Source organism: Ornithodoros turicata, unplaced genomic scaffold (genome assembly GCF_037126465.1).
Source record: "Ornithodoros turicata isolate Travis unplaced genomic scaffold, ASM3712646v1 Chromosome14, whole genome shotgun sequence".
NCBI classification, from domain to species: Eukaryota; Metazoa; Arthropoda; class Arachnida; order Ixodida; family Argasidae; genus Ornithodoros; species Ornithodoros turicata.
Window position 1 is genome coordinate 3,148,662 of NW_026999314.1, and position 21,775 is coordinate 3,170,436.

At 44.0% G+C, this 21,775-nt stretch overlaps 1 protein-coding gene across 3 annotated transcripts in view; it reads right to left on the reverse strand.

Annotated features, from left to right (window-relative positions):
* Nucleotides 1-6,320: 6,320 nt before the first annotated feature.
* The window catches only part of LOC135372343 (uncharacterized), a 68,897-nt gene continuing 53,442 nt past the window's right edge, over nt 6,321-21,775 (reverse strand). For all 3 annotated transcript variants that reach the window (XM_064605975.1, XM_064605974.1, XM_064605976.1), the window contains exons 3-4: nt 7,015-7,090; nt 6,321-6,818 (exon numbers count right to left, since the gene is read on the reverse strand). In XM_064605975.1, coding sequence (XP_064462045.1) covers nt 6,423-6,818; nt 7,015-7,041 — 423 coding nt within the window. In that variant the 5' untranslated portion in view covers nt 7,042-7,090 and the 3' untranslated portion in view covers nt 6,321-6,422. The remainder of the gene's footprint in view (nt 6,819-7,014; nt 7,091-21,775) is intronic.

Here is a 21,775-nt window from a genome sequence, read left to right on the forward strand (position 1 = left end):
TGCTTTCTCACACATTTACTGTCCATGTTTCGTGTAAAAGTGCAACAGAACTATTGATAAAAACGTTTTTACAAGTGGGGCAACTGATATTAGCTGTCAATTAACATACATGTGTACGTATCACTAAGATTTTTTGTTTGTACATACTGTCAGTCCCTTATGGGACCTAAACAGGAGAGGAAATAATTACATAGAGAAGTGATACATATATACAGGTACTTGCAGTATGTCACACTGTGACAAAACACTGAAAAACTCAGTGACAGTGTTACATTCAACTACATCAGAAGGCAGTTAATTCCATTTGGCTATGATTTCTGGAAAAAAATGGATATTTAAAACATATCAGTTTACTGCAGCAATAGATGCGGACAAGGAGTTAGAAACATAAGCGACTTCCATAGGTCGAGCCCCAACTAGTAATCTTGTCCCCAATGTAATCGCCAGCTAGTAAACTTTTTTCCCGGTCTAGTAGTAATCTTGCACTCAACTGTAGGCAATGCTCATGTACACCTATGTTTCACCAGGATTCAGTGCTATCAACACATAGAGATCAAACTGTGCGTGAGATAACGGAGGCCTTTGCTGTCCACATGTTTGGTGAAAAATGTGTTAGCTCCCTTTCCTTATCACTTACTAACCAGGAAAAGGAATTTGTTAACGGTGCACGTAATTTGTTGAATCTAGGTGAACCCTCAAGGTCAGGAGTATGACTGCAACACTTTCTAGACTACCACGTGGTGAATCTGTGAAGTTGATTATGTATTCTGGCACTGATAGGCCCTATGATGACGTACAATGTTAGTTCTATAAATACTTCCTCTTTGAATAAACTTCACTTAGTTGAGAGTCTGCAGGCGGTTTGTCCCATTTGTGTTTCTAACTCCTTGTCCACGTCTATTCATGCAGTGAACTGACATGAACTTGTACCAACTACCCCTCCTACCACTACCTTTGTCCCTCTTGTATATTTAAAACAGCCTACTCGTGCTGTTAAGGGTCTTACCGTTTGGAGTGTGTACGCCTTAAAGATCGAGATGCAAACCTAGTAATAAATTTGTCCACCTCTGTGTTTAATGATCTATTGTACCACAAATTGTTTCGTGGTAAAGATGCTCGCCTGAAGTAAATGAATTTCATACTTGATATCGCGAGCCACGTTCTACATGGAGCATAATAATGGGAGAATGTTCATCGAGCTGTTTAGTGCCCCCCTAAGTGCTTAAGAAGGTAGTGACCACGGGATCAGGTTACACCGTGCTGCTGCTGTCATGCACGTATTCTTTATTTTGTTCATTGCGCTTCTTAGAAGACGCGTCTTTCCTTCATCCCCAATGTGAGAGGGAGAAAGAGCACACTATCGCCTCTAGCGTCCTGGAAAAAGATTAAAAGGAAACAGAAAATGCAATCCAAGATAATGCAATTCCGATAGAGTCACCCGATACATTTGTGTTTATTTTGTTTCCACAAGTTAAAGCTCATCTTCGACGCATGAGGCCGACACTGTGCTCCTTCCCCGTCTCATGTTGCGAATGAAGGAAATACGCGTCTCCGAAGATGCGCAATGAACAAAATAAAGAAAAAATGGTGTTCCTTCACGAATTTTTGCCGAGCGATCTATCGAACTGATTTTTGTTCTGAAAACTGCTACGATATCAGGTGACCAAAAGGAACCGATGTTCTCGTTTGGATAACTTCGTAGCTTTTATAATTAAAAAGTTAATTAATGAAAGTTAAATGACACATTGCCTTTGGACCTTGCTAATGCCCTCCTAAGGAGTGCCCTTCAGCATATGCTATATTGCAATTGATTTCATCTTGCAAAAAGTGTCCTATATATTTTTTTTAAAATACATTCGCAGTTGACTGGGACACACTGTATATTATACAGGGTGTTCAAAATTAAGCTTTCACTAGCGCTTCGCAACCACAGCGATGACAGGAAACCGGAAGATAACTTTACGCTACTTGTGTAAGAAACAGGTGCTGCTAATTATGTAGCACCTGTTTCTTGCTCAAGGAACAGAAAAAATAGCACCAGTTTTCTTTTGTTTGCCTATTTATAAAGTGCTAGTGAAAGCTTAATTTTGAACACCCTGTATATGATATATGCATGTAAGATATGCATATACGACGCTCAGAGTTCTCACATGCGTGTTTCCAGAGACCTTGTCTTCCCACGTAGCATTGCAAAGCGGTAATCTCTCAAGCCCATATGCCAATTTTGATAAATTTCCGAAAATCCCTTTCATGCCCGACTTGCACTACGTCACAAACAACAAACATCCCCCTACAGCTCCACTGTGATGTCTCACTCTCTAACCAATAGGAGCATCCAACCATTCCTGGCACCAAGTGCTCCTATTCAAGCCACGTTTAGAGCACAATCAAGCGACACTGACACTACTGTGGTGTGTTGCGACCAGCGCACTCGCTTGGTTGGTGTTTGTCTTCCCCCCATCAATTCACACCAAGTTTCAAAGCTGGCTGCATTCTTTGTCGACCCAAGAGCCCTCTGGGCGCTTACGGCCTGTTCGGAGTAATGGGCCCTGAGAAATTGTTGTTTGTGATGTGATGAATCCCTTCCTCACTATCCTAGAGGCAAGCAGTATTTATTTGTGGCTACCGATAATTTTGTAATGTAGTTTCAGCTATTTCCTCTCACAATGCTGGCTTCCTAGAGAGTGTGGGAGAGACTACTCAACATCTCTCGCCGGTTTGGGTTTCCCGCTCAACGCATCACAAACAATGCAAAATACTTCGCAGGTAAGATGATCTTACATTCATGTGCTCTATTCGGCACTCAGCACAAGAAGACGTCCCCATATCACTTTCAGGCATATTACCGAGCAAGTTAACCAGAAAATAAAAATGATGTTAGTTCCTACCAGCCAGCACGTACAGCCGTAACTGGAAGCTTCACTTCGCTGAGCTTGCGTTCACTAGACGGACAGTGAACAGATCTAATGGCTTCACCCCGGAGTTTCTCAACTTGGGACGAGGGGCCCCTTTGCTGTTGTGCTGGCTGTGAGGAGCCCGTGGGCCTCCAGGATGGCAGTACTGGCCTCCTTATTCAAGGTTTGCTGAGGACTTCCGGAGCCGACGGGATGTTGCAGCTCGAAGGGCTCTGGAGAATCTGGACATCACAAGGTTGGGCCAGGCTTGCCAGTACAACCGAAGCCAACGGAGTCTCACCAACACCGTCGGCGACTTCGTCCTCAGACGGACCCACCCACATTGCGACATGTCATCGGGTTTTGCAGCTTCGCTCGCAGATAGGTGGAATGTCCCCTTCGAGGTAAGTGCTTGCTCTTGCGGCCTCACTTTCAGGCTTCGCCGTTGTGACACAGCCGAAGAATCTGGACCAGTACACATCTCGGACCTGAAGGCTAACCACCTCTGGGACACTAATGGAGAGGAGACCAATGGTCCTCTGCCTTCTCCTCCCCAGGAACCTTCCAGACCTGCTTCCAGTCGCTACAGTCTGCGACCCTGCAGGCAGCAGAAAAAGCAGAGACTATTACGGCCACTACTACCTAGTGCTCACAGTTTAGTCGGCCATAATGCAGTTTCTGTTCCACAACCTTCCGCTATTTTTAGGGGGAGTGCCCTTTCAGGCACTCAGGTCGTGGGGCTGTTCTCTCAGATATACCATGTGTGGAGCAGCCACCTGAGCCCTCTGGATCACAAGGTCGGCCCCTACGTCGAGTAGATTGTTCAATCATGCGGTGGGTCACCCAGAGCCACCCCATCTGCCATTCACACTCTGATTCAACCTGCGCTGTAGGGGCAGATGGCCTCGCGATGACATGGGCTTCACGGTCCAATTGGAACGATCAGCCTCGTCCCTTTCGGGGAGATGACTCATATGCCTGCTCCATTCGGAGGCTTCACGCTGGTCTCAAGACACCTGGCTCAGCTTCTCCATCCACTAACCGCCAAAGAAAGAAGGATGTTATGCCCCGCTTGCCTTGTGTCAGAGCTGCATAGGGCCACACACCACCAGGACCACTTTCACCAGTTCCACACCGAGGCCACCCACACTGCCACTGATGTAAGCATCGCTCTGGCTACACTCAGGCACTTCAGGCCAGAACTGCTGCCAGAGATCCGTCCCTCTCTTGAAGTAGAGTACGAGAAGTAGCAGGGTCACACTTCAAAGCCCCTTTCCAAAAAGAACTTCCAGAGAGATGATGTTGGGCAGTTGCCGATTATCAAAGAGAACATAGGCCGATGTAAGATTCCATGATACCAACCATCTACTGCTAGTTACTGTCAGATACGCTGTGCCTCCTGTGCCTTTACAAGACAGAGAACTGCTTCTAGCACTTTCACACGGACACACCATGAAACTTTCTTTTCTGCAGGGTGATGCAAAAAATAAATACGCAATACACTGAACCTTCATCAATATGATCGTCATTAATAATATTAAGGGTCTGACAAACTTGCTTTATGGGCTCTTTCTTGGAACCTTTTCACCGCCATGTAAATCCACCTCGTCAGTACGACAACCTGCTTATCTGACATTGACCGAGACTTTTGTCACAAGTAGGGTCAAACACAGGTATTGACTTCTCGTCATGATCGCATCACATGAGCCTCAGAACAGCCCCAGGGAGAGGCTACCACATACCTTAGGAAGAGTGCGACACATGTTAAAGTAGAGCACCAAGCTTTGGGACGGCTCCTGATGTTGTTGACTTCCAGATTACTTATAGCGCTTTTCAGACCACCAAAGTGCTTAATGGGGCAATAAACAGGTATACAAAGCAGTACTTTTTAATGCACAGTGATATATGTTGCAGACAGTGAACATTTTCCGAAAATTGTTGTAGCAAAAAAGTGAATGATGGCACCAAATCAACCAAATATTCACTGGACTCTCTTACGCTAATGCTCCGCTCTGCGATGTCCTGGGGAGCAATGGCCCCACATCATTTTGATGTTGCGCACCATCAAACATTAGAAATGTGTGACACCTATACATTGTTTTTGCTGTAATATCAGGAAGTGACGTCAATTCTAAACTTCTTTTCACCTGTCAATACCAAAGTAGGGAGCTCAAACAGATCTATTCATGTGTGCACTATGTTTTCAGTGCTGTATTGCTGCGTGAGGTCACTGCAATGCTCCAGCAACTAGTTCCTTCGCAAGCTGCTTGTCTCAGTGAGGCCAGTCATTGGCTAGGAGAGCAAAATCTCCCTCCACTCCAGAACCTGGAACGTTGTGACGTGACCCCATTCCAAGGATGATGGAGAGACTCGTGCGGATTATGGTCTTTGAAGGACATTGTTTCGTGGTAATAAATGCTCACCTGAAGTAAATGAATTTCATACTTGGATATCGCGAGCCACGTTCTTACATGGAGCATAATAATGGGAGAATGTTCATCGAGCTGTTTAGTGCCCCTCTAAGTGCTTAAGAAGGTAGTGACCACAGGACCAGGTTACACCGTGCTGCTGCTGCTGTTGTGCAAGTAAGAACAGCCAGAGCCAAGTGGAAGAGGATTGAGTTGACAACCGGAATGAAGATGGGGCACGACAGTATCACCACCAAGGTGGTGATACTGTCCACTTAGAGAACTTTACTGCTGAAAACTGCCCCAAGCAAACATTCGTATCGGACGTTCCCAAAAAATAAATCATCATTATTACGGACGCTTTCATTCTGCGTACCAGTCTATCCAGTCGACAGAGGGCAGGTTCCTCATTAGTATGAACATTCGCTTTATGACCAAAACCTGCAGGAACGGTGGTGGTCACATTAATGAGGGTTCACCGCAGTCACTACAAAACTGTCTTGTGTTACAAAACTGTCTTGTGTTGCTAAAACGTTACACCACACATTTGCCATTCCAAAGCATGCATTAATAAAAATGTCATTTCAGACCTTTATTATTCATCATTCAAAGTAGTATTCTGTATAATTTCGTTTGTTTTGCTACATTCGCATAAATATGTCAATATAGCTCCACTGTTTTACACCAATTATGCTGTGCAGATCAGGTACAAGAGAACATTATGATGATAAAGAGTGATTTGTTCAAGAAGTGCTGTTTGCTCCCAAGACCACGGACCCTATTCTCTGTGGATCTCAAGTTCACATACTGTCCTCAAAGACTTTGCAGACAGTAATGCACATGCTGAAGATGCAGAGGAAGGCCAATGGAGGCACTGCCTGAAAGACCTAGCCCCCTGTACTTGCAAGGAATTTCTTGCGTGAGGCAGCAAACAAGAATATTTTTGAGCTCGACATGTGCAATGACTGGCAATGGAAGAAGGCTGGTGTGAATGAGCAACCATAAAGGAATCTCTAAAGAGGTTTGGAAAAACTTATATTCATGTCAGAATTAAAAAGAAAAATTTGAGAGCCAGATACAGAGAAGAGCAGCACCTCTTACGTAACAAAGCAAGAAGTGATTACTCAAGGTCGTCCTGTGTTACAATGTGCACATTATTCCGTTCCTTAAAGAGGTGCACGACTTGCAAGATCGCCAGCTCACACTGGTCCCGTAGGCCTGGAGGCACCTCCATTAGTAGGGCATTGACAAGATTCCCAAACTCAGCAGCTTCCAGTGCAGTGTCAGAGTTCTGCAGCTCTATCATGAGTGCCTGGAGAGCATCCCGGAGGACATCGTGACGCGTTTGCGACATCATCGCAGCACTTGCTGTCGGAAGTGAAGCATCCTCTCCCTCCTGGTCCGGGGTCACGTCTGGTGGTGGATCCAAGGACAGTCCAGTGCTCTCTTCCCTCGAGGCTCCAGTACCGAAGTAATCATAGTCAAGGACCACCTTGTGGCTTGCATCAGCCTGCATCTTAACCATGGAGGAAGTGCACACAGTTTAGTGCCTTATTACATCTTGTAGGTAATCTACACAACCGTGAGAAATTTTTTGTTGGCATATTCCAAACTTTTTCAAGAACTTTCTCACTCAAAACTTTTTATACTTGAAAAGCATGCGCCCACATTAGGCTAGCTATTGCATCCACATTTTAGTTTTTCAGCCTTACCTGAACTACTGGTTTCCCCTGAGTCATATCTGGGACAGTCACTCCAGGTGGTTCTGGGGACTGGTTGAGGGTAGTCCTACGATTAAATTATGAAGCATGTATATCTATTTGATGTTGATGTCAGAGCGGTCATGCACTGTCTTACATAAAATAGTGCTATCTACTGCCTTGGAACAACAACATCCTGGAGGAAAGATGTACGCTCTAACATTTACATTTGTGTGCCCCTCCTTTGAGAGCTCGGGCTCACTCAAAGGGTTAGGCTGTCTGGACCGGGTGGGTAAATCAAAGAAGGGCCGGGCCTCTCCTCAGCTTTGAGGACATAATGGTGGTCTGCCTCTCTAATCCCAGCCTTCCCCGTGAACGTGGCTTCTTTGGCGGATGTCGCATGGCTTTTTACCACACACAAGTCAACTGGCGATATGACACTAGTGCTGTCGTTAGATCATTCAGTTACGAATGTATACTGGATACTCCAGAAGAGAGGAATGAATAACATCTTCAATATTCAAGGACGTGCATTTCAAACCGAATAAGAGCATAATCGCTGCTCCAAAAATTATTCCCTTCAAGAAGATCAAAAGTGCTCTCTTATCACCTACGACAATGATCACGAGATGAAGGTAGAAGACGCACTACCATATTTTCCTGCGTATAACACACATGTTATACATTGTAAAAAGTGTCTCTCAGAGGTAGCACACGTTATGCACAGCAGTTTTTCCTGAGAGAGCTGTTTCCAGATAGGTGCCCTGCAAACCCTAGCATCTGGCCCTTGTCCAGCTGCTCGGCTGAGACGTGAATCATTCATTTAAGTGTAGTGTTCAGGAAAGATGAGTAATTATGAATGATAGACTGCATCATGAGTAGAGACAGGTGATGACCATGCTGAGGTGGGTCCAAGAAGCAAAGGGCATCTTCAAGGTGTCAGTGATTCTGAATTTATTGCAGAAGGCCAGTGTTGTCGAGAAGAAATGCGAGACAGAGTGCAGCGAGAAGACTGAAGTCCAGTACAACATTGACTCTGTTGGATCAACTTCGATGGCTTCAAGTAAACATTACGTCTCCGATAGATACAACAAAAAGTACTCACACTTGACTTACAGGCTTTCATTATTCTCGGCACTAACCGTGATGTGGGGTTTACAGTTTCTCTTAAGTACTGGCACCGATACTTCCACCTCCATGGTGCGTGTTTTGCTCATTTTCAGGGGTGCACCTTATACACAGGACAATATGGTAGAAACTGCATTAGTATCATAGTGCAATGTCAACGCAAGAACAGAAGACTAAGTTAATGACCAACAAGTAACCCACTATAAATTCCAGCAGCATGTACGAGAAGTGTTATAGACTGCATCTTTGTCAGGGGCATAAACAAGCTAGTGGTTGCAAAGTACATCAGCTATTTCAGTCTCCATAGGTCTCTACTGTCCATCGTCAGAGAATGCCCACGATGAGCTCATAAATGCTGTTGCATTTCAATGAAACACCAAATGTGCAAGAATGTAGAAAGGGTCCGTAATGGGAACTGAACAACGGAAAGCTGCCTAACCTAAACTGTCTAAAAAGCTGTCACCTAAACAGAATGGGTGAAGAACAAAGCCATGAAGCTGCTGACGATTCATCTGCAGGAGTGCCATAATACTTAAAGGGACCATGAAATTATTTTCGCGAATTGACCTCTACCTGTTTGTAAACAAATGACGTCATTGTGTTCGACAGCGCCACGAATTTGGTAGAATTGAACTACGTTCAAAGCTAGTGGCAAACAAGGTCGCGCCCGAAAGCCACGGTCTTGGAGGGATTACGATGGTCTCTGAAAGGGACGCGACCTTCGGTCCTACTTTTGTTTCAATAGGAGGCAGCGAACAAATGCCCATTCGTGGAACCCAGCTCTCCCCTTCGTATCTGTTTTGGTTTCAGTATGTCTACCAATGTCATGATGACGTTTCTCGGGTACAGGTTTATTCCGAGTACTCTGCCGGAAATGGTTCTCACGATCCCTCACTATCATACGTAACCATATTTTTATTTTTTACTCTTAACCATATTCAGTGCCCCGGGGGCGCAGTTACCAGGCAAAAATAGCAGAGCGTGACCGCCAGATACCTCCCTTCGAAGTGCGCTTATATCGTCAACGTTCAGTTCTGTCTGCCAATAGGTGGTTTTCAACTTCCTGCAAAAATGACATAGCGGAAGTCTCCAAATCACGTGACTTTGAGCTGCCGGTCAGAAATTCTTTTGAAGCTGTATGGCACGAACTGTACGAACGTCTTTTAAGGCTGTTCCGCGGAAAATGGGCAGGTGTTCAGCGCTCAAATGCACTAATTCTGCTGAAAAGGAGTACAAAATGTATTGTGGGCTGTGGGACCCCGCACGCAAAATGCAGTGGGCCATTGCAATCCGCCGCAGGAAGGCAAACGGTGACGTATGGATTCCTGGAGTGGGAGCCCACATGTGCTCCGCGCATTTTGCTGAAGGTAAAAAAGAAGAAGTCCAATGCCTGTATATGCTCGGCCAGTGTCACCATACACGCTTTTCCAAACAGGGGCAAGAAGCGATGACCCAATGATTATGTACCGTCAGTCTTTGACTATGATGACACCATGAACCAAACAAATGTCGACATGGAAATATCAGCTACGTCAGAAGCGGAGGAGTACGATGAAATATCCACGACACATGCTTCCAGCACTGCAACAACTGTGGACGCAGGTAATTTCTTTGTACCTTTGTATTTACCGTTTCCACACTTCTCTGATGGGGATTATGTTTTTTAAGAAAAAAAAGAAAGTGTTCCCAGTGGTGTCAATGTGATGTTAAAGCAAAGTTCAATTGTGTTATTTATAGAAGCACAGACAGTGAACTTGGAAAGTTCTTGTAAAACTGTAACAGCCTAACAGCAGAATGTGAGAAATGGAAGGTGAAACTCGAAGCATCAGAAAGGCAGTGCCAAAAGCTGAGAGGTCAAATAGCTGCCCAGCACAAAGTTGGCAGAATTGAGTGAAAAGAAGGTGGCCTTTTACACTGGTACGTGGCTAATCTTTTTTCATTTGTGCATCTGCATTACTCTTGCGAGGTCACCTCAGATCCTGCCCATTTACTTCCAGGGCTTACGAAAGAAACCTTTCTTGCAATTCTCGCAGCTGTTGTGCCGCAGCAACGGAAGAATTTCCCCCGTGCATGTCAGCTTCTCCTATTTTTAATGAGACTGAGACTTGGCTTACAAATGACAGATCTGGCCTATCGGTTTAATGTCTCAACTGTCACTGGAGGTCGCATCTTTAAACATTGGCTAGGACCTGTGTCATTCATTTGTCGACATCTCACTGCCTTCCCCAGTCCTGACGTTGCTAGAAGCTCGCTAACAAGCAAAGAGTGCTTACACTTCCCGAACTTAAGGGGAATAATCGACTGTAGAGAAGTACCAGTGTCCAGGTAGGAGCTTTTCGAATTCTGTGTTTTGTAGTATATCATGCAGGAATGAGTTATGACTTCGCGAATCGCAACATACATATTGCGACACAGGCCTTTTAACCAACAAGTCAACACAACAAGAAGTCTGGAGCAACTATAAGCAGGACTGCACACTGAAGTTCTTGGTATGCGTAAACCCACATGGGACTGTAACGTTTATATCCAGAGCCTTTGGCGGAAGGATATCCCACAAAGAGATCACAATTGAAAGCGGTAAGAATCACAACCTGGCGTTAAAAGGAGTACTAAGCTTAATTTTCCTTACCTAGGCTTTCTAGAAAAGTTTGAGCCAGGTGACCAGATATTGGCCAATCGGGGATTCTTGCTGCATGAGGAGTTTTTGCTCCGCAGTGTGCAGCTTATCACCCCTGCTTTTTCGAAGGGAAGGACACAGCTCCTTGCAAGTGAAGTGAGAGCTCGCGGTGAATATCATCCTCTAGAATCATTGTCGAAAGCCATGTCCGGTAGCCATGCTGACAATCAATGCCTACATTACATTCTGGTAGGATTCGTATTTCACAGGGTAAATGCTTTACCACAGCCTTGCGTCACACAGCCTCCATAGAACAGTGCCGGTGATATGTTCTTTCATGGTTCTGTGCAGCATCACCGAGATACACAGAGTCGTCGATAATAGTAGTAATTTCATGAAGACGCTCTTATCATGACCATTGCTATATGATTTCGATGCCTAGATTACAAGGTGTGTTTATATAAAGAGAAAATCAAGTACGAACAGCCAGCGGAGCCACACACATTAGCACACGGTACCCTATGTGGCTTTCCGGCTCGGTAACATCTCATTACAGCCGAAGTCTCATTACTGCTGAAGTCTCAATACGGCCGAAAGTCTCATTATGACCAAAAATCCTTTAATCCCCAAGTGTCTCATTATGGCCAAAGTCTCAATACGGCTGATGGTAGTCTCATTTCGTCCGAAGATGTTTCATTACGGCCAAAAAGAAAAAAGAAGACATATGTTGTCAACCAGACTTTTTTTTTTCATATATTCAAAACATATTCAAGAAACTACAGTAAACAATGACAATTATGTCATCATGATGCAGTTGCATAGTCAGAAAAATATTTCAGAAGGTGTTTTATGAGGCTTTACATGGGGTGGAAGAGTCCCCCTCGTTCATCTGTGAGGGGCACTACATTAGTGCTTATGTGCCACTGCACTGATGTCACAATGTTGTAAGCGTGTGTCACCCTGGGCATTCGGAATTACTCTAAGCTAGAATATGTAAATTCAGAATCAATATATCAGAAGGGTAAGCAGCAAATGTTACCTGCAGGCTTCACGCTGAAACGCTTGTGCGCAAAACACTTTCGTCGTGGTGGGCGACGTCGTTAGTTTAAACATACACGCAGGACAATTGCGGGCACATGGAGCAGTGGTAGCAACCTGAATACGGTACATTTTCTCGTTATATATGAGCAATAAAAAATATACCTTCCCACATGTTTGGTTTTGTCGTTTGTAGGAAGCGCTAGTATGGGAACAGCTCTTGGTTGGTCACATGCAAGCTACAACACGCGAGGTGCCCATATTTCGATTACGCGATCAAAAATAAAAAGTCTAGAACCATGCACACCATGCACACTTCCCATGCAAATATTTCCCCAGCATCGCGAGACGTCGTACCCATGTATCCACGTAAATCAGGTGCAGGAATGAAAAAGATGCCAACACACCTGTAATCCAGTGTTCCATAAGTTTGATTCAATTTTCTGGCAGCTACCATGCAGAGCAAATGCACGATTCACAAGTTTCGTTTCGCCATTTTCATTGCTGTACATTTCACAAGCGTCAAGTAATCCCACGTGACCTCCTTTGGATCAGTAAAAAGTGAAAATTACTCGCGTCATAAACATATATGTTCATCTCAGCGCAAATCACGTTTTGCATGCTATAAAAGGAGGGGGGATCAATACTATTCCTTTCGTGTTTTGATAACTTGTTGTTTTGCTACTCTCACTTCGGAGTTCGGATGGTGTCTAGCAACGTTTGGTATCTCGTTTCTGTATCCATTGGTGGTACGAGAACTATGGAAAACGGTGGTAGTCCCCACAGTTACATATGCCAATGGAGCATATACTCAAACACAAGAGAATTTCTAGAACGCAAACAACGAGAGATAGGAAGAATGGCCCTAAGAGGCCACAGATCCATACCAAACGAAAAAGTAATGGGTGACGTAGGAATCTCCACTTTCGAAGCCAGAGAAGCATATAGCAAACTAACATATGAAAGCCGGTTAATAGATATGGAAGAACACAGATATGGCCAATGGGAATGCCGTCTAGGTGGAATCTGAGAACTCGGACATTGGAAGAAAAATACAACATACCAGTCATGCTTATAGAACGCTCATCACCAAAATTATCAGACAAAGAAATACGGGAACGAATTGTGGCAGTGGAGACAGAGGCTTGGAGAAAGAGAATGGAAGAAAAACCAGCACTTGAGACATACAGAAAGGGGAAAACTACAATAGCAAATGCAATCGGGCTGTACAATAATGGACGAGTTCAGAAAATCCCAGAGTGCTTAGCGTCGCTTTGAACTGTGGGAGTTTACTAGTACGAAAGAAACGGGTGACCTCCAAACTGTTCCGAGTTCTCCCCTGCTGGTCTATTGTCCACGACGTGTCAAGGTCATCGAAAGCGAAATGTGAAGGATTATTCTTCGTTCCTCCGCTCAGCAAGTGCCCAGGATGCAATGCCTGCACAAGGAGCACTAGGATTTTCTGAACTCGTCTATTCCCAAGAAAGTGGCCATCTGTTCGAGCAAGAGGAGGGGTTCTACAAACGAGAGAATGGCGGAGCAAGTTCGAGGACATAGATAAGCATTGCCAGCTGTGTAAGAAAGGAATAGTAGAAAACACACGACATGTGATACTGGAGTGCGAGGTCCTTGGTGGCAAAAGAACATGCTCGCTAGAGGACGCCCTCGGATTTACGACGGGCAACTGAGAAAATACAGAGGTGGCAACAACCAAACGCCGATTGAAACAATGGTCGGTAGAAAACCGTCAGGAGCATAGCAGACAGAACCGGAGGAATACAGACGATGCAAAAGCAGACGATACAACGGGACCCCTCATACCAGAGGAAAAGACGGACGCAACATCAGCACCACCAGCGGGGATAGAGTTGAAAGGGCACGCCTGCTAAACAAAAGAAAGGACACGTCTACCACTGCAACTAATTAATGACAGAAGAGAAACGAAGCAAAGAATATCCGGCACGTCCGCACATTTAAAGCTGGACCCTCGTTCCAAAGAGGCCCACCACGGGTGCCCCTACACTCCATCTATCCAGTGCCGTGTATGCCAAAGGGAGTCTGGCCATCAGGAGGAGCCTAAAGAAGAGGCTCGACCTGTCAATCAAATTGAGCGTTTTTCATTGGCTGCTGTTTCCTATGCGGGCCGAAATGACACCAAAATGTTCCCGAAAATGGCGGCGTAGCTTGGAACGGCGAAGCGAGGATTTCATGACAATTTTTTTTTCACAAATTACTTCAATTTTATTCCGTAAGTGTACATTCTGTTGCAATTATCTCGCAAATCACCTTTAAATTACGCTCCACCGTTGATGTTTACCTGAAAATAATGTGTTTCGTCGTCCTTGTTAGGCCTAGTAAAGACAGCGATCACAGGCACATAGCAAGAAAAACGCTACGGATGGCCAAAATTTTGCATTTTATGACATACTTTTATTCATATACACACCTTTGATCGTTCTTGATTCAATCTTTGTTAAAATATGTATAATATCGGCAGTCTGTTCCAACAGGCGGTTCTTCGGCCAATCAGTTCCGCTAGCAAGCAAGCATTTCTGCTATTCTGAGTCTTCCCGACATGCCCCTCTCCATCCAGATGGCGCCTTTAAAAGTGGACGCAAAATCCATTATGTTGGTAGATCGTCAGGGAATATCCTATTCAATCTAATCCAATCCAGTTTACCGAAAATGTCGGCACCCAGTAAATACACGTAATATATAGCTTGGGATTATTAGCAAACTGCATTTTGGATCGTGATTGGCCAGAGAGCTCAAAGAGTGGGTGGAGCTCCAGGTATAGGCAGGTCCCATTAATGGCCAGACTCCCTTTGGTATACACGGCACTGCATCCATCCATCCATGTGTGAGCGAGTGGTTGCTGTTTACGACGTGTTCACATATCGATTTGTAGTGCTGTAATGTGCAAATTAGCGGACTTTATAGCGGCTCTCTATTTTTCGTCCCTGTCTTTCGAGCAGCGCCTGTTGTTCCGGTGAAAACAGAGTTGAATGAATCGCCACAGTCCCAACGTATATACCAGCGGCATGGCCGAGTGGGCTAAGGCGTCTGCTCGTTGGTGGTAACCAAGGTCGTGCTGAAGACTGGGAGGTGGTGGGTTCGAATCCTACCGCCGGCCGTGCTGTCTGAGGTTTTCCCTGGGTTTTCCGAAGACTTTCCAGACGAATGTCGGCACAGTTCCCCCTGAAGTCGGCCCAGGACGCATACTAACCCCCCTGTCCCCCACTCCTTCCTGCTATCCTCTCTCCGCCTGTCCACATCTGTACGTCGCTCATAGCCACAGTTGCTTCGCGGCGCTAACACCCAATCAAAAAAAAAAGAAAAAGTCCCAACGTATATCATGCAATGTTGACCAAGTCAAGCAGGAATTCTTGTGAGTTATGCTTTCGTAGACTGTCTGGCTTAGTAGTGTGCTGTCCACACATGGTTGCATTCTCATACGAGTAATTTAAATGAATCAAAACAGCCGAAGTGCCTGTAATAGATGTAACTCGGTATCTGTTCGTAGGTTTGCGCCGTTTCCAGTTGGTTGCACGTTTAGGAACAACAAATTTATTCGAACACGATAAGATACCGATAACGCATCACCGTACAGCAGCATTTGCTCGTATCATTGTGAGACATATTTAATTTGTTAAAATTTGTCGTTGTATTTGTTCAAAAATAAAAGCGCAAGTCGGCGTATTTGAATTGATCTCCTTGAACTGCTTACGTCGAACGTCTGCAAATGTTGTACTTATGTGCCTTCGAGCACCATACTAGGCACAGAAGCATATCTGATTAGAATAAATACTTCAAGAGGAAGTCATTCAAATACAGCGTTATTTATAGCTGGTTTTCCACTCCAGGCATGGTATGTGGCTGCACGGAGGATTCCAAAAAAGAAAAACAACATGGCTAATAGGATGTTGCTGCCCAGGGAGTCCTGGCCGAAGAGGTGAGCTGTTAAGATCATCATAAGGTTCTGTTGTGAAGTGAGAAATTTTGTAGTAGTGCACGAATGTTAATTCGTGCACTACTTTTATAAAAAAGAAACCAGAAATGGAAAGTTATGCATGCATCATTTCATGAATTGTAATGTATCACTATTTGATATTCACATGTTTCCATTAAGGGAATGAACTAATGAACCTAAATTCATCTCATGGTCATGCTCTGTGTTTACCTGGAAGTCACATTTTTAAGGCTTGTCATTCTTTTGTCTAGATGAAGATTTATGTTAACCTTGTATGAAATAACAGACACATATCAACACGTGTGCAGCTTGTGCACATTAAAACCAGCCATGTAGAGACAAATGCTCGTTGTTTTTTTAATATTCTAGCCTATTCATGGTTGCTCTTCGCTTCTTGCAGGTTTACTCATTCCAGAAGCACGAATTGTACCATTGTATGGCGAATGGAAATAAACTGACATCGACTGCGATAGGTGTTTTTTCTTGGACAGTGACTGTAGGATGACTCCAAAAGCGTCACAACAAAGCCAATATTCATCTAGCTCTCCACAAGTAGCTAACTCCACATAGTAGCCTGCTTCACAGCAACATCAACACTACCTTGTGGGAGTACACATTACACAATATGTTGCATTGTGCTGTGGTATGATAACATACCGTTTGTCTCGCACTATGTGTATATAAATATGATAAGGGCCCTAAGGGCACAGTGCATGGCTTATACCCTGCTGAATATATATCCATACCTGGCTGCGACATTGCATATCAATGCAGGTTACAATACACATTTTGACATTTGGCCGTTATGAGACATCTTTGGCCGTATTGAGACTTTGGCCGTAATGAGACACTTGGGGATTAAAGGATTATCGGCCGTATTGAGTTACAATCCTCCGGCTCTCTGTCCAGCGCCGCGTGGTAGAGCAGCGGTGGAAAGCTGAAACATTGCCGATGGTGGCACCTCATTGTTCTCCTGGAGATAAGGCGGGCACAGTCTGTATATAGGAGGCACAGTATATCAAAAACGAAGTCACCCAGCGTTTGGACAGACGGGTAAGGGAAAACATTTTCGGCACATGCACTTTGACGCTAAAACTAGATGCGACAAAAATGAGGTGGAGCCAAGGACTAATTTTTGCAGATTTTCAGCCAATTTATTTCGGCAATTCTCAGTGCATTACAGGTACCATACTGAGTAAAATGGCCATGAGGAACCCATTTCCGCAAAGAAAACGTTAGGTTGACTTGGGAAATTGTGTAGCTCAATTCAAGAAATTAAGTTTCCATCAACTGAAATTCATAAAAATGGTACCAGTATGTGATAAATGCTGCTATTAAAAAAAATCCCTTGACCGCATTCGCTCGGTTGCCTACGTCATTTATTACTGCCTACAAAATTTGTACACACCTGCTATAAGCTTAACATGGTTGGTAGACCACCCCGTATACTGCATACAGGATGTTTCACCTAAAGTGATAAAAAATTCTAACTGGAAACATACTCGCCGGAGTATTGTGGGACTTTCAGCAATTACCTTCTGGAATCTTTTCCAGCCATTTGGGAAGGCTTTGACAATTTTTAATTCAGGGAAATTTATTTTTTTCAATCACTCTTATTTTTTTGAGAGACATATGAAGTTCTCCATGAATAACCGCTGACCCAACAACAACTATGCACAGTATAGCAACAGAAACAGTTGAGAAAAAAATAGTAAAAGGACTGCTTTAACACAGCCTGCTATATTATCGCAAAAGAGCGCACATGAAATGCGCAGCGAGATGAGGAAGTATCCCAGCCTTCATTTGCTTTGCTCTCTTTGTGATGAGACGGTAGTCACCAAAAGGTCATCATAAAGGTTAAAGCCGGGGCAAGGAGGGTAAAATAAGAGGCGGTACACTTCCTCCTGAAACACCCTGTATACAGGACATTTCGCCTAATGTGATAAAAAATTAGGTGAAATATTTAGGTGAGGCCGTGGTCGAGGAGCATGACAAAATAACACTTAACTGTCTGTAAGTTCATAGTTTTGGTGAAAGTAAGGACTGGGCTTTCTTTCAGCTGCATAGTGAAACTCTTTGAAGTGAGCCCGACTTCTGTGCACAGGTATTTTACCTGAACGCTACCTGTGTTATCCGCAGTTTTTTAAAATCTGCCATCACATGGCCATCACATCTAAGGATGACATCGTCAAAAATATGCCAAAATGTTTTGAAGATTGTCAACGAGTGCGAATTGTCCTTGATAGCACGACATAACACTGCTCAGCATGTGTGACAGCAGTCCATAACGATGGTGTGCAGACTAAGCAATGTAATACGGAGAAATAGTGGAGAAATCATCATGCCAACGCAAAAACACTGTCAAAAACATTATTGGGGTTTCTCCAGCAGGCCTCATTACATTTGTAAACAGTGGCTTCGGTGGACGGGCTTATGATAAAGCAATTGTTGAGCTTTCAAATGTCGTGGACCTTCTTGAGCCCCATGTTGACCATGTCACGGTCGACACAGGGTTCCGCATTGATAATATCTGCAGTGCTCGAGGTATTAGCATTATCGAGACACCTTTTTTGAGGCAGAAGAGCCTGCTATGTGCTGGAGATTCCATTAGGACATCTAAAATTGCAAGGGCACGGGTGCACGTAGGACGTGTTATAAATTAGAAGCCCCATTTCGAAGGGAAGCCAGCGTCGTATCAGGGTGGCTGAGTTGTGGATGAGGTGGCTGAGGTGAGCTGGCTCAGGATGGCTGAGTCCATTTTGTGAAAAAGGGCTCTGTTGGCTATGTTGAAAAGTCCCACAATTTAATATTGGGAAATATTTGCTCACGTAAACTTCTATTTTTTTCTGTTCTTTTCACTGTCCTTTGGTTACAGTCTCAATTTCCGTACAACACACAAGGGATCAGATGATAAAATGGTTTGAGTGTCCTGCCTATGTTCAGAAAATGGTGAAGGGGCAGAGGTTTCATCTTATGTCATGCATGTATAAATCTAAGAAGCAATTCTCATGTACTGTCCTACAAGTGCAGTATCCCTTCAAGAATTCCACAGTGTCATTTGCTGCATCATTTGCATTTGTCTTTTTGGGGGTGGTTTCGCCTTATTCATAGTGGGCGTTGCGAAGAGCAGAGCTTCTGATCCTTGTTTGTGTTTTTGTGTAGTAATGACGTGTTGGAAGTGCGCCTTGTGTTCTGTCTAACTTCAGCTGTGTCTTTGTTTTTCGGCGCGTTGCAGTGGCATCATGTACCAAAAAGCCCATATTTCTTCGTTGTCATTTGCTGCTTTTGCATGATCCCCTTGAGTTGCTTCTTTCTTCCTTTTCATGCATGACAGCACTGGGAAGCTGTCTCCATAAAGCCCATCCCTCTTGCTGGAAGGGAGGAAAAAGCACTTGTAAAAGAAGCTGGAAATGTTCATGAAGATCGCAACAGCCCGTATAAATGTTATTGTTGATGGGGGCTGGTCGCAGAGGAGCCACTGGTCCAGATATTCTGCACCTCAGGTGTTGCTGTGATCATTGGAGCAAGAACCAACAAACTTCTCCACTTGGGTGTCCGCAGCAAGTTCTGCAGCTGCTGTGAGTTTTACAAGTCAAAGGGTATAGACTCACCCGCCCACAGGTTCTACAAGAACTGCGAAATAGCATCAACTGCTAGGTAGGCAAACATCATCGTTCAACGATATCAGACGAGTTAAGATCTTCATGGCCTTCAGGTACTGGACTGCTGTCAAGACAGCAATACCCCTGTTTACCATAAAATTACTCTGTACCACATGGGTACTTAGCAGACCTGTAAAGTAATTAATTACAAGTAATTGAATTACTGTAATTAATTACTTTTAGTAATTAATTAATTCTGGAATTACACTAGGTTTTATGTAATTGTAACTGTAATTGAATTACTTTTACAAGTACTGCATAACGCATTTTGAATTACTTTGGAACTACTTTGAACGCTATCTGGGAAGGCCCAATGTTTAAAGTTTGGGTCAGTTCCACACCGTTTTTTTTTTTTCGTTTTTTTTTCACAGTGATTACCCAAAGACTCGATTCAGATCGGTACATTTTTTTGTATTGATTTTTACATTTGAATGTGGAAGGAGAAAAACTCTTGCGCCATGGGAGAAGGAGTACGAATTGTGGGTGTCGACCCGCATTTCAGAGTCGTTAGAGTGCTTGAAAGACATTCCTTGTGTGCTCGAGGTGTTCATGAAGTACAATGTTGGACTGCCCAGCAGTGCACCAGTGCAGCGTCTGTTTTCGGTTGGTGGTCTTGTTATGACAAGGAGACGTGGCAGCCTTACAGACAAGAACTTTGTGAATACCTTACTCTTGAAAGCCAATGGACGTTACAAGCTGTACTCATGATCTGCACTTTCTTCACATACCTGAAGAAAGAAAGCCTTTGGCTGTGATGTTCGTGTTTCTTTAACATGGTAAGAGACTTGTCCTTGTGTAAGACTTCTCTAACATGTTTTTCTACCACAAGCACAACTACCACCATCTTTCAGAACATGTGCACTAAATGTGTACACTCAAATCTTGCAGTTTGCACGTCGTTTGCCCGTTGCAGTCAACTTTGTGAATGTAATTCAGTGTAATGCAATTACTTTTCTCAGTAATTGTAATCGTAATTGAATTACAATAGAAAGTGAGTAATTGTAACTAATTTAATTACTTTTGTGAACATGTAATTGTAATCGTAATGCAATTACTTTCAAAAAGTAATTTTTACAGGTCTGGTACTTAGTACAGAAGGATCAGTGTGCAAATCATGTTGTGAAGAACTACACAAGTAGGTTGTACAAACTGCGTGGGAGATGATTCAGAACACCTGAAGCTCCTCACCATTCCACGACTGAAACGAATTTTTAATAGTGCCCGAAAAGCAATCTCTCACTATGCATGAGTGCTTTCAGGAGCACATCCAAGGAGAGGGCAGCATTTCAACACCAGCTCATCAGACAACTTCAGACATACCTTTAAATGGTCCCAAACATGTATGTGGCTTCCACGAGAAAAACTACTTCCATAATGGGTACAAGGGAACTGATATTTACACAGCCTTGCCTCATGACTTCCAGACAAAGCTTCTTTCTGCTGCTGATGTAATTCCTGACAAAACATCCCGCCTTACTGCTAATAACACCAGCAACCTTCCTGAAATGTGATGTCTCTACCTGCTAAATTTTCTAGTGGTAGGCAGGCTTATTAGAAGGTAAAGAGAAAGAGCAATAAACAGCGATGTTGTTGACTGATAAAATTCATCAATTCATTGAAAACTAACAGCAGGATGGGTTCTCGGGGGACGTTTGCTTGGTTGCTCTTGTTCAGTGATAAGTGTTTGTGATGATGTTGGCCTTGCCTTCCACTAGGGGTCAGTGAGAGCAGTAGTGTACGTAAGCATGTGTCGGTTACATTAAAGGTTTGTTTGTCAGTCAGTGCTTCGTGTGTGTGTCGTCCTTTCGTGTCCCCTGCACTGGGGCTTCATCCAGTGTTGCCACACATTTAAAAAAAATGTCTGCAGTTTCTGGACCAGTTTGGTAAAGCTGCTTCTCCAATGGTGCAGATGATTGACAGGCTCCCTGAAGATACACAAGATCTGCCACTGAGATTTTATTTCGATAATTTGTTCACTGGTGTAAACCTGATGATTTACTTGAAGTCGCGGAGCTATCCCAGTAGGCACGATATATCCCTGAGACGTCACAGAAAAGTCACACATGTCGCACAGACATTCGAAATACGACGTTACAGTTTGTCCCAACTCATACATCCAGGGACATCCGCTAGATATCAAGCTCTGCTCATCTCAACAAACTGGAATGCCGTTTACATACGCCCCCCGACTTTATGTCCTTTGTGCTTTGGCCCAAAGTACTTCAACTGTCAACTAGATTTCATAAGGAGTCACTTTATACGATGAGAGAAGCACATAACACTTCTCACAGCAGAAATAAATATATTTTAGTTCGGGAAAGCATGTACTGGTTATACCACGCATAAACAGTGGTTTTA